At 34.0% G+C, this 14,108-nt stretch overlaps 1 protein-coding gene across 1 annotated transcript; it reads left to right on the forward strand.

Moving 5' to 3' along the window:
- The first annotated feature begins 2,022 nt into the window (after positions 1-2,022).
- LOC143616225 (alpha-dioxygenase PIOX-like) lies at positions 2,023-8,802 on the forward strand. Its single transcript, XM_077089116.1, has 10 exons — positions 2,023-2,188; positions 2,258-2,524; positions 4,842-4,991; positions 5,384-5,520; positions 6,358-6,571; positions 6,668-6,813; positions 7,328-7,555; positions 7,623-7,825; positions 8,230-8,473; positions 8,549-8,802. The coding sequence occupies exons 1-10, from the start codon at positions 2,105-2,107 to the stop codon at positions 8,772-8,774; spliced, it is 1,899 nt and encodes a 632-aa protein (XP_076945231.1). The 5' UTR covers positions 2,023-2,104; the 3' UTR covers positions 8,775-8,802.
- The last annotated feature ends 5,306 nt before the right edge of the window (positions 8,803-14,108 follow it).

Below are 14,108 nucleotides of genomic sequence, written 5' to 3' on the forward strand. Positions count from 1 at the left end.
TCGATAATTTTTTTAGTTTCATTCTTTTTCCAGCATCCAATCTCTTTGCAGGGTCGATATTTGGTTTCGGTTCTTGGTTGATAATTAAATCGATGATCTGACCCTTAATAAGAACCTTGGTGCCATGTTATCAATTATTGGCCTCAGGATATCATGATACAACCATCAAACAAGAACATATATTTGAAACGAGAAAACTTGGATGAACCCTAAAAAACAATTGTATTAATTAATCAACTCACTCTTGATTTTTTTAGACCATTACTCTAAAACTTTTGAACTAGAGTAATTAATATTATACTATATTATTTTTAATAACATAATTACTCTAGTTCAAAACTGTACTTACTCTAGTTATTTATATGTTTCGTATGTTAATTTTATTTGTACAGAATATCACCCCAATTAATCATACAGAAACAAATTAATAGAGTGATGTCAATAGATGTGACGTAGTTAAGTTAAACCCGTGGTTGAATCTGGCTTTGTGCAAAAATTTTATGTTTTATATAAGTTTGGTCAAGTTTAAGCCTCATTAAAATATGGTTAAATTATTATTAGTTTACTAAAAATCAAAGTTAGCTACTATTCATATTAAATACTTAATTTAACTTTATGAGAAATTTAACCAAATAAAAATAGTAATCAACTTTGATATTGATAAACTATGTGATTCCGATAATATCTTAATCCACAATTCTCTTAAAAAACTTAGGGTCTGTTTGGTATGAGGTAATGGAGTGGACGACGAAATGGAATTAACGTGGTAATGGGATGGACAAAGGAATTGAATGAGTTATTATTATTCCAATGAAATGTTTGGTTACCACATTGGAATGAAATGAATCATTACTTTGCATTGTTTGGTAAGTTGGAAAAAAAGAAAAAATAAAATTAAAATGGTAGTGAGTGGTGGTGGTGGGAGGTAGGTGGCGGTCGTGCATTGGTGGGCGGTGGCGGGTAGTGGTTGGTAACGAGATAATGGTGGTTAGAGGTGGGTGGTGGTAGTGGGGTGGAGGTGGGATGGGTGGTGGCAGTAACAGTGGAGGTGGTGGTGGGCGGCGGGTGTGATGGTGGGGCGATGGTTGATGGAAGTGGCGAGTGGTTGGCACTGATGGCGATGGTGGTGGACGGCGATGGTGGTGGTTGGTGGCAGTGGTGGCGGTGGTGGACAGCAGTGACGGTGGGCGGCTGGCGGTGCTGGGTGGCTGGCACTGACGGTGATGGTTGGTGGAGGTGGGTGGTGGCGGAGGTGAACGACGATGGTGGTGGTTGGTGGCAGGTGGCGGCGATAGTAGGTGGTGGTGGATGTTGATGGTGGGTGGTGGTAGGAGGGTCGTGGAGGTGATGTAGGGTGAAGGAGGGAATGAAATGAAAAAAAAATGGAGGTATGGAGGGAATGAAATTTGGGTAGTTTAGAGAGAATGAAATGGACTAAGTAATGGGTCATTCCATTCCTTTGATCAGCCAAACACACTTTTCTCCATTCTCTCACAATGGGTCATTCCATTCCATCCTTCCTTCTTGCATACCAAACGCTACCTTATATGATTGGTTTTATTTTATGTTATTAAACATGAGAAACAAAAGTTAAGTATATATAAACGTTTGGCATGATCTATATCATGATTTTTTAGATGTCATATTGATCACATTGTGAGTTTTTTTTTCTAGATGCTATAGCGTCTGTAGTCATCCTATCGGACTATCAAATAACGAATCAAACCATACCTACCGAATTCCCACTGTTTTTTAGATATCATTTTGACACCGGTGTCCACGCTGCAACACACGCGCAAGTTTAGTACCACGTATTTTATTATTAAAACTCATTTCTTTAAGCAAGATTACAATTGAAGACATATATTTCCTATTTTATAACATTGATTATAAAAGTATTTAATTTTTGATTGTTTAAACACCTCTTTCCCTAATATATATCTAGACGTGGCTCAGATTCTCACATTAACTCTTTCTTTAAAAAGTATTTAATTTTTGGTTGCTTGAAAAGCATTAACTTTCGATCAGTCTATATATAAGCAATACTCTTACTTTAAATCTCATAAAACATACCATATTAATCTCCTTGAAGATAAAACTTAATATGATTCCGTTCAAACACTTCATCCATAACGACTTCCATGATGTCTTTCAAAGGATGAAACTTACCGATAAGTTTCTTTTCCAGGTGCGTGTCTGCATACATGTCCCTAAACACTTAATGATGTACTAACTTTAAAGCATGTTTTGTTTGTAGATAATTCATGGTGTTGATAAGTCAAGGATCCATTGGCACCGTCTGCCTGTGTTCAGGGGGCTGGTCTACCTAGCCATACGGAGACATCTTCACGATGAGTATATTTTGCTTAATGTTGGGAAACCTCCGGTTGGGGTTCGGTTCAATCCTGCCGACTTTCCCTTCAGGACAGCTGACGGGAAGTTCAATGATCCTTTTGATGAAGGCGCTGGAGGGGAAGGGACTTTCTTTGGCCGCAACATGCCTCCCATGGATCAGAAAGATAAGGTACCTTGTAGACTAGCTCAAATTTTTGTAGTTAAACTTTTTATTCATTAAAGAATAGTGTTTACTTCGAAACAGAAAACTACGTCATTTAAATTTTACATTCATGGACAGTTAATTATTTAAGGAACTACCCGAATTTTGATACTAAATTACTACCATATATTATTCTTTTCTCTCCTTATTTACACTTCCTTTTCTTGTATTTTTCTTATGTCGAATCTCCTTAAAAACAAAGAAGATAAATGAAACAAAATTGTTTCAATTTATCATTTTGTAATGATTTCATGGGCAATTACTTAAATGTAGTTCTCAAAAGTTAGACCGAACTAGGGTTTGATTATCTTTATAAAATCAGATTTTATCAATCTCTCCATACTATGTCTCATTTGTTGATGATAACTATACTCGTAATTTGACGAATAATAGTCTTAACTTTTACTTTATTAGGACAGACAATTCCACTCTAACATATGAGTAACCGCCTCAAAATTTTAATTGTGTCGTTTCAAAACAACACACAACATTGCAATGGAGATAAAGATAACTCAATTGTTTACCGTGGCAAACGAAATTACTTCTTTGCTAAATTGGGGTATTATCAACTAGTGACTTATATATATTTTGAATTGTCAAAACCAATTGCCTGTAAAATTTTAATATATTGAATGAACATCTTCCATCAAGGTCGATAACATAGACTAAAATATATGCATATATATGTTTTGTGATAACATGGGGCTATGACTATATGTACAAATGACAACTAGGTAGTTAGATCGGAACTTTTTGAACCAAGTGATCTGAATAAAGTAATTTAAATAATTATGTTTTTTTTAATGAAAGTTCATATAATAATCTGTTAGAAGAAAGTAACCGGTAAAAAGGTTTCACGACTACAAACATGACTTCTTTAATCAGAAAAAACAAGAACGTTAACTAATTTATGGTACTATGATTATTAACCACAACACAAACTATTTACAATGTTTCAGATTATGTATCACTGGTATTTGGTTTTTGAATTTGGTCATGAAAACATCAGTATTAGCAGTGTCATAGAAATCGCTGGGCGGCTAGGCGCTAGCTAGTCGAGCAGTAAGACATGGACTAGCGACTAGTAAAAATTAATCGGATTGGAATTTATATGTAATTAACTTTTCAAAGACACACACACACACCAAATTTCATAATAAATTTTATGTTTTGACCGTGTTGACCAAATAGCGACTAATTGACGACTAGTCGGTGAGGTACCGACTAACGACTAATCGGGGACTAACGACTAATCGGGGACTAATCAACGCCTAGACAAGATTTTTATAACCATTACCCCATATAATCTCTTCATTTGTCGAAATGAAAAACAATAAAAAGAATTGTGTAAATGAATAATTAAGTCCATAATTATCTATTTGAGATGAGTAAAATTAAAAAATTATAAACACCAGAACTGTTTGTAATCAACTTAAAAAATCATTATATCGTTTCTCTGAACTTAGATTTCATAGTTTATATATACTACGAGTTGTAAACCACGTATATATAAAAACAACTGAGTAAATATAAAATATATATTACAATATATAACTACTCCGGGCTCCGGCTACTGCCTTTGAATATATATAATTACGAGACTGCTGAACGAATACTTAAGTTAGAAAAATATTAAAGCATATTTAATGGAGCTGTTGAACTAACCCAGTCACTTATGTAATCTTTCTAAAAAATATTCATAATTTTTCATTCATTTTTAGCAATAAGTACATATATACTATATATGAATCTATAAAATTAAATTCATTTATCTTTTGGAAAAAATATATAAGTTTTTTTGTTTGAATTCCCACACACACATATATAGTGGGACACACAAACACTGGTATCACATAACATATTAATTTTTTTAATTAAAAATTATATATAGCAATATCATATTAAAATTAAAAAAATAAAATAAAATGTTAATTTATTTTACATTTATGGTGTAAACCTTTTTAAAAATATTAACGAAGGAAAAGGTTATGGTCATTTAACAATTGTGTGGGAATATATATGGTTTAAAAGTCAACAATGTATTTAGAAGGATTTTATCATATATATATATGTTTGTAACTATTTAAACTAATATTAAAATTATGTAAAATTATTTTTGTTCTTCTAATACGTATTACAATATAGTATATATAGTATAGATATTTGTTATAGTGGTTAGAATTGTCCATTTTGTTACCATCTATGTTTTTAACTTTACTTGTGTAGTGATAAATAATTATCTTAAAGAAATAGATTTAGTATTGAAACTCCTAGTTTTATGCAGCTACTAAACCCAGATCCTATGGTGGTGGCAACGAAGCTCTTGACACGCAGGGAATTAATCGATACGGGAAAGCAGTTCAACATGATTGCTGCTTCATGGATTCAGTTCATGATTCATGATTGGATTGACCATATGGAAGAAACCAACCAGGTTTAGTTAACTAGCTATTAGAAAACTGATAGGTTTATGACGCAAAACTGGACTGAATTGCTACGCATTATCAACGCAACTTGTATTATTAATACAAATTTAAATTGTACGTTATGTCAGAAATTCCAACATATTTTTGACGCAACTTGTAATTTTATTTTTAATTTTTGACGGAAATCTTGACAAAAAAAAAAACTAGAGTTTCACTTTTCATCGAGAATTTGTGGCAGACTGCGACGTGAAATTTTGCTTGTACAAATTTTCGTAGCAATTCAATCCAATTAATTTCCAGTAGTACGTTTACTCTCATATTTATCGGTCATAAGCTCTTAATTAATTTACAACATATGATGCATGAACTGCTAACATATGACACTGTGGATTTGCTTCAGATCATTGAACTGAAGGCACCTAAAGAAGTAGCTAGTGAATGCCCTCTCAAATCCTTCAAATTTTACAAGACTAAAGAAGTTGATACTGGATTTCATGGCATTAATAAAGGTCATCTTAACATCAGAACTCCTTGGTGGTATGGAAACTGAAATCTTAATTACCAATACAAATGCCAATGCTTTTATGTTCATAATTATGCATTGATTACTTTTTCATCAATATATTTATTTTTTACTGAGTTAACATTTTCTAACTCTCTTTCAAAATTGTTACTTGTAAAGATATTAGATAGTCTCAGTATTTTGTTTGTTTTTCAAATAAAATATTTACTGAACAGACATCACATCAGTACTGCTAAATATAGAACTATATAAAGTATGAAACTTAAATCAAAATCAAATTTATATCTACATGACTACATCTATATTTATTTTAAATACACTTCTCTCTTTTTAATAATGACTTACTTCTTAAAAAAATTATTAATTATACTAATTAAACACATTTATTTTGAATTATCCTTTATGTAAGAAACTTTAAAATCTATTTTATGTTACTTTGTTTTCTATCTACTAGTAAATAGAAATATTTCAACCCCGTGTAGTACACATGTTCGAAAATACTAAATAATATATGTTAAAGAATTCACAAAGAAATAAGAAATATTTAAAAACAATAAGTAACCGATAAGTTTAATATAAAACAAATGTTTCTTGTATCTTTTTCTAACGGTGCCATTATATACCAAGACCCTAGTAAGAAGTTAGGAAACAAAACAAACAGTAATACAACCCCTATAAGGGCTCAAACAATTTGTTTGTATTTTTTTGGTACGTGGTATTTGGTTTCTAATTTCACTCGGTTTTCAATTGGTATATTTTGGTAAAGTACTGGTACGGTATCGGTTTTCAATTGGTATATTTTGGTAAGGTACTGGTACGGTATCAGTATTTTCAGTGGACGACTATTTCAGGGATGGGAGTGCGGTATATGGAAGTGACTTGAGTAAATTACAGAAACTAAGAACTTTCAAGGACGGAAAACTAAAGATCACGGAAGACGGCCTCCTCGAACATGACAATGATGGGGTTCCATTATCAGGCGATGTCCGTAACGGTTGGATTGGTTTATCAACCTTACAATCTCTCTTTATCCTAGAGCACAATAAAATTTGTGAGGCATTGAAGGTTAAGCATATAAACACATCTATTCACACAATTAATTAATTCAAACTCAATAGTTAATAATTATTCTCATTTGCAAACTGATTATCTTATAATCAGAAAGAATATCATGCTTTGAGCGATGAAGATCTATATCGTCATGCAAGACTAGTAACATCTGCGGTCATAGCCAAGATCCACACGATCGATTGGACCGTTGAGCTTCTCAAAACAGACATGCTTCATGTAGCAATGAGAGCAAACTGGTAAATTAGTAATTTAAACTAGTTATATAGTGAGTGGCGAAGCTTGGACTAAGACACCAGGAGGGGGGGGGGGGTGGGCGGACTCAAAATGTATATATAAATTCACATACAAAGGGGGCCGAAAAAGGCTAAATTTTACACTACGTATAAAAAATTTCGGCCGAAAAGAGCTAAATTTTACACTACGTTTAAAAAATTTCGTCCGAAAATGGCTAAATTTACACCACGTATACAAAATTTTGGCCGAAAACGGCTAAATTTACACTACGTATATAAAAATTTCGGTCAAAACGGCTAAATTTTACACTACGTATAAAAAATTTCGGCCGAAAACAGCTAAATTTACACTATGTATAAAAAATTTCGGACGAAAACGGATAACTTTACACTATTATGTAAAAAAACAGGGGGTCGGGGCCACCCAGGCCCTAAACAACCTTCTCCCTTGTATATAGTTACTAATTAATATCTAATTGATAGTATGTTTATTTTTCTTGAAAATGGTATGATTTAGGTATGGGCTATTGGGTAAAAAGTTCAAGGACACATTTGGGCATGTTGGAGGACCAATTTTGGGAGGTCTTGTAGGGTTAAAGAAGCCTAATAATCATGGGGTACCCTACTCGCTAACCGAAGAGTTTGTGAGTGTTTACAGAATGCACTCTCTTTTACCTGATCAACTTATTATTAGGGATGTTGATTCAACACCAGGCCCTAACAAGTCTCTAAATGTGGCCAAAGAGTAAGTCCTTAAAATTTATTAAACTATATATTCAAGTATATATGCATGTTCATGATGCATTCTACAGGATTGACATGACAAATTTGATTGGGAGGAAAGGGGAGAAAGAGTTAGCGAAGATCGGATTAAGAACACAAATGGTATCAATGGGACATCAAGCATGTGGGGCACTTGAACTATGGAACTATCCTGAATGGCTTAGGGTGGCTGTGCCTCAAAATGTCGATGGCACAGATCGTCCAGATCTTGTCGATTTACCCTCGCTTGAGAGTAAGTTTAGCCTTTCTCTTACTAAACTTGGTCATACAAATAAATCTTATGACTAGGGACGACTCGACTGTACAAAAAAAATAATCCGAAGCTTTGGCTGCGTATTTAACAGAGTCATCTATTCACATTTGATTTTTCCACTCCTACCACAATTTGATCATCTTTTAATCTCTAAAAATATTCTGTTCAAATTATGTGATTTTGTCACATAAAAATCTTATACAAAAAATGTGTGTTATCATATGCCCATATATAGATATCTCTATGAGGAAAAAAAGTTTAGTCAGTTTTAATATAACTTGCTTATCATTTGGAGGACACAATTCTAACAACACTAAACAAAGAAAAGACAATGTGATATTTTCATGTGTGCTATTCATTAATTTAAAAGCATGGTGATGCAGTTTACAGGGACAGGGAAAGGAATGTAGCAAGGTACAACGAGTTCCGTAGATCACTTTTCTTGATCCCGATCTCAAAGTGGGAAGATCTAACCGACGATAAAGAAGCGATTGACACATTGCGTGAAGTGTACAACAACGATGTTGAGCAACTTGATCTTTTGGTGGGAATGGCGGCCGAGAAAAAGATCAAAGGTTTTGCCATTAGCGAGACAGCTTTTGTAATATTTATCATTATGGCATCAAGGTACAAATTCAAACAATAACAAAACCGAAACTGAAAATTATGAACAAAGTAATTATTAATATACTGATTTCCCAGGAGACTCGAAGCGGATAGATTTTTCACGAGTGACTTCAACGAAGAAGTGTACACGAAAAAAGGGTTGGAGTGGGTGAACACAACCGAGAGTTTAAAGGATGTATTGGATCGACATTATGAGAACATGACCGATAAATGGATGAACTCAGCGAGTGCCTTTACGGTGTGGGATGCACCACCGGAACCTCATAATCCCATACCAATATATTTCCGTGTGCCTAAATGATTCTTGGTGTTTTGTATGCATCTTATGAACTTCCTTATTTGTGTCTTCTTGTGGAATAAAAGAATAATAAATGGTATTGCATGTATATGATGAAATAAATTATAATGTGTAGGATGATATTATTGTGTAAGAAATTAGTATGTAAACATTTTATCATACGTGTTAATTTATATACATGATCAATTGGAATGCGTTTCTTTTCAAAATCAAATTTATGCGGTTAGGCTACCTCTTATACCCCTCTTTCATCATTCGCTCAGTGTTACTTATCACCTTCTTCGTCATTCACCTACACCACTCAATCCATGTTATATTCACAATTTACCATTCACTCTATTTTAATATGTGTTTAATACATGATACTAATAAGTATAATTCTGCTCAACCAATAAACAAGTGTCACATGACCCACCACCTTCAAATTCATGTGCAACAAGTGGTGTGCACATCAAGATCACCACGCAGATGTGCAATGTGAGGGAGGCGAAACGGTGTTCCCTGCTCACCGTTCTAACATTTGCATTCCATGTTCGCAATTGCGAGCTCATCCCAGTGACCATAACACAAGACTTTAAACTCAGTCTCGTTTTAACAACAATCCAAAACATGCAAAATCCAAGTTAAAGCAAACTCAAGAGGTAAAAAAACGACTCCAAAATAATTTTAATCAAACAAAGTAATCCGAATTCTTTTTATTACCAACTAATGCTACTTTATAAAACCACTAATAACAACCATACTCGGTAAAATCCCACACATAGCAAAATAATTGGTAGGGTATGGGTCGGATGAAATATAGGGATAAAGAGACTACTTCCAGGGAGATCCTCAACTCCAAACATGGTATGTGAACATGAAAAGTATACTGGTAACATTGAGTGGATAGATCTAGCATGAATATAAACAACCAAAATGATATCCGCATGAAAAGTACAAACAATGTAACCCTGGTAAACTACCAAAACCAAAATTAGGTAAGAAAGAAATATTAACAACTAACACGTCATAGACGGTAATAGGAAGCTTACATGCAAAGATCACCAACAATATAAGAAAAGCTCTTTAACCCTGATCCTACGTCTCTATAAAGTCCTATGGGTGAAAGTCTTACAAATCCTGCTTAATCCACTCTTCCTAGTTATATTGGGTACGCTTCGACTCCCCCTCCCTTCCACAGTAAGGGTTTTCACTTCTCTAAATAGAGTTGTCTACATATCCAAATCTCTATCTCCTTTCGCTAGCTAAGTAATTGTGGATGCCATATCATCCCACATTTGGTTTCAGTCCCCGTCTAATACAACCGAAGTTGTTGGTACGATCTTGTATCTGAAGACTGAAGATTGTAATCTTCTTGCCCTTTAAATTTTCCCACCAAATCCTAGGTATAAATCACCCGCGCAACCTAGACAGGTTATTTCTCATGCCTATATATGCCATCAACAAATGCAGTTGTCGTTACTGCATCCCCGAGTATAACCTTGCAGTGATACCACCAACGTAGTCGATCTGCATGTAGCTTTCCCACTTCTAAAAGTGATCAAATATTATTCCTTTTTCTTGAAGAACAAGTTAATAATACCTAGGTCATGGACCACCACAAAAGCTAGGAGATCCCTCCCACCCTCATTCCTATCGTCAAAACCAAAACTCCCATGTACGAAATAAAAACCATCATTATCTTTAAAAATGTGGCCATTAAAATCACCTCCTATGTAGATTTTTTCCTACCTATGCAATTATGGTCCCCACGACTACGCCTAAGCAATCTCAAAGCTCAATCTTACTCTGGTCCCTATACTGTCTCACAAGTGATGCCTAAGAATACACTACTGCCATTACTCCATTGTCTAGTACTAACCTTAGCACCATTTGTGACATTCGTCATTTTTAAAAATCAAAAACCCGATCCATTTTAAAATTTTGACACCTTTCGGATCTTCATTTATTAATAAAATGGTGAAAATGTTGTTTCATTATTTATGATGTTACAAACTTAATCCTAAGTATTATATCATATTTCTTTCATCAGTTGAGTCAAAGACATTTAATTGACATAATAATTGACTAGTTAATCAAAATCTATGATTTCAAGCCGTATACCTAACCTCTTGACTAACCATCAAATTAACTCACTTTGACCTTGTTATTAACGATTTTGGGCCTATATAAAGCTCATTAATTCTCTACAATTTCTTTGCACAAGTAATTTACACTCAAAACCATCCAAGCTTGTCAATTTCTCTTAAGTCCCCAATTTGACTTTCAAAAGTCAACTGCTCAAGAATTATTATTTCTTTTTCTTTTGTGATTCAATCCCCGGGTAATGTTTATTTCTTTTCGTAATCGGCTCGCTTATGTTTGGTTTATGAATTTTATGTTTAAAAGTCAACTTTTATTTTTATAAACTAATAATCAAGAACGAACATAATTTTTATTATAGTACTTCATCTTTTTCAAATAATGTTAGGTACAAACCCGACTAAAAAAACCGAGCTCGTATACAACCAAAAAACAAACCACTAGTTAAACTAGTTTTCTTATTAATTGTTCAGTTGGAATAAACCGGACTCACCTAAATTAACTAATAAGTATTATAACCATATATTTTTCTAAGACTAAAATAAATTAACTTAACAAATCAAATAACCAAAAACCTTTTTAATAAACCCAAAATACTTTTTCTTTATAAATTGTTTTGTCATAAACTGAACATTCCCGTCAAATTATTTTCTTAACGCAACTTCTTTTTAAGCCTATCTATTTATTTATCTAGGGCTATTTGTTGAACCGAACTTTGTCAGTTCACTTGTTTAAAGGCATTTTTCGCACTCGACTCACTTACTTAACAAGTGAGTTTTTCATAACACCTTTTTAACGCTTTTAATATTTCGAGGTGTAGCACGTCACGATTTGTATCTCGTTAGTTATGCGCTTGTTTACAAATTAACCAATTCACATTTATCGTTCGTGTTAATACTATTCCCACGTGTTGTTTATGATTATACGTGAATTATGTGCAACATGTTTAGTTTTTATGGGGGAAGTTACGCAAACGCAAACACATATACATAGTGGGAGGGTCCGACGGGATGTACCCAGTGCTGCTTAACGCTTTCAACTTCGGTTGTTTTGCTTAGTGGTTCTTATTTCCCCTATTATTACGGCTTCAACTAAAGGAACGGGAGGACGACACTACTTGCTTTCATTTACATTATGTTTGAGTATTTATTACATGATGATCGTTGAATCACGCATTTTATATAAATTCATATACGCAAAACTTATGAAAACTCACCAACATGTGTTGTTGACAAAATATATATTTCAAGCGTGCTGAAGGTTGATACAATGAAGTGCTAGTACAAGAAAACTAGTTATACTTTAGGATTATTGCAATGAATAAAATGTTGTTTGTCACATTATCAAACTATTTGTGTACTTGTGAAATTATGGAATAAAATAAATATACACTATTAATAGTGTTACGAGTTTATAAGTGATCTATACATTGTACCAGTGTGTGTTACGCTTAAAGCCGGGTGTTACAATAATCCAATCCATGTGCCTTATTACCTCTACTACATTATCGTGCAATCCTTTAACTAGGAAAGCCACCCTAATTTTTGTCCCATCAGACCATGAATACAATAACTTATACCATATGTCCTTCCCATCTAGTTTTATGCAAAACATGTTATTTGAATCTAAGGCTTTATAACCACATCTACGAGCCAACAATTTACTATTTAGGGTTCCTACATCCCAACAAGCCAACCGCAAACTATACCTCCTTTATTTCCTCTTCCCTACCCCCCTCAACCCAGGATACGATCTCAACGCATAATCAAGCCTCGTACCATCTATGGTATCAACTAAGCACACGTCCACAATACGATGAGAAATGCACATGATCGGCTAGTCAAACAAACACTCAAGCACACTAAGTCAATGAAGCACACAAGCACAATACATAAATAATTACAGATAATTAAGAAAAATTAGTTAGCTCGATAGGCATTTAGCCATTTAGGTAAAGGAATAAAGGATAACTAAGGATTCTTGAATATATGCAAGCGTATCGAGCTAAAGCATTACTATGATTTGGTGGCATTTTGTTTCATGTTTCGAGTATATATACAGTTACACTATGATTCATGGATATCGAGCTACTTGAGATTTTGGTAATGTATTCCAGTTCAAAATAATATTGTACTTGTTCTATCTCTGTAACATATATCTTGATAACATTTGGTAAATGTTTTTGTTTGATACTTTGATCTTGTTTGAACTCCCCACCCCACCCCACCCCCAGCGCAACCTAGACATGTTATTTCTCATGCCTATATATGCCATCAACAAATGCAACTGAGTCATTACGTACTGTCTCCCTTGGTATAACCTTACAGTAATACCACCCGTATTAGATCTGCGTGTAGCTCTCCCACTGCTAAAAGTGATCAAATGTGATTCCTTTTTCTTGAAGAACTAGTTCATAATTATAATACCTAGATTGTGGGCCACCACAAAAGCTAGAAGATCCCTACAACTGTCGTCTTATCGCCAAAACCAAAACTCCCATGTACGAAATAAAAGGTATCGTTATCTTTAACAATGTGAGCATTAAAATCACCTTCTATGTAGATTTTCTTCCCCTAGGTAATGGTCCCCACGACTACATCTAAGCAATCCCGAAGGTCTTTCTTCTCCCGGCCCCTACAGTACTCTCATCTGTGGTGTATAAGCAGTGGCGGACCCAGGATTTTTTGCCAATGGGGTCCCATATTTTCGGTGTTCAAATTTTTCGGGTCGGTCGTTGTTCAGGTCGGGTCGAGGCGAAGAACATAATAAAAAACAATATCATAATAAAACTTTCTTTTCAATCATCACTACCTGAACGGGTCAAAATGGGTCGGGTTGACACATAAACACTTTGTTTTCCTTTTCTTAAACATTTTTGAGATAGAACCTAGATCCACCCTTTCATAAGCATGTGTTGAAAACCATTAACTTAAACTAGTGAAAAATAAAACTGATATTTTAAAGTGTTTGAATGTTTCTAAAGAAAACCATGCATAAAGTTGAAAACAATGATATGTATTTTAGAGGTGTTTAAATGTTTCCAAAGTTATCATTGCAACATTAGCAATCAAATGATTGATTAACACTAAAAACCAAAAACTGAGCCTTGTAAGACTTGAACCCATGACCTTTCAAAGATAAAACAAGGGACTTTCCACCAAACCACATCAACATTAATAGTATGGGTTCCAAGTATTAAATCTTATGGGGTCCTCAAAAAATTTAATATACCGCTTCTAATAAATTTTTAAAAAA

This window comes from Bidens hawaiensis, unplaced genomic scaffold (assembly GCF_021521415.1).
Source record: "Bidens hawaiensis isolate Kalapana, Puna unplaced genomic scaffold, B.hawaiensis_p1.1 tig00046258_1, whole genome shotgun sequence".
NCBI classification, from domain to species: Eukaryota; Viridiplantae; Streptophyta; class Magnoliopsida; order Asterales; family Asteraceae; genus Bidens; species Bidens hawaiensis.

What these genes read in the sequence shown, in the direction of transcription:
- LOC143616225 (XM_077089116.1), top strand. Translation starts at nt 2,105, where the DNA reads ATGATTCCGTTCAAACACTTCATCCATAACGACTTCCATGATGTCTTT. An exon ending in CCGATAAGTTTCTTTTCCAG is followed by an intron (nt 2,189 to 2,257) that starts GTGCGTGTCTGC and finishes TTTTGTTTGTAG; the next exon opens with ATAATTCATGGTGTTGATAA. An exon ending in CCATGGATCAGAAAGATAAG is followed by an intron (nt 2,525 to 4,841) that starts GTACCTTGTAGA and finishes AGTTTTATGCAG; the next exon opens with CTACTAAACCCAGATCCTAT.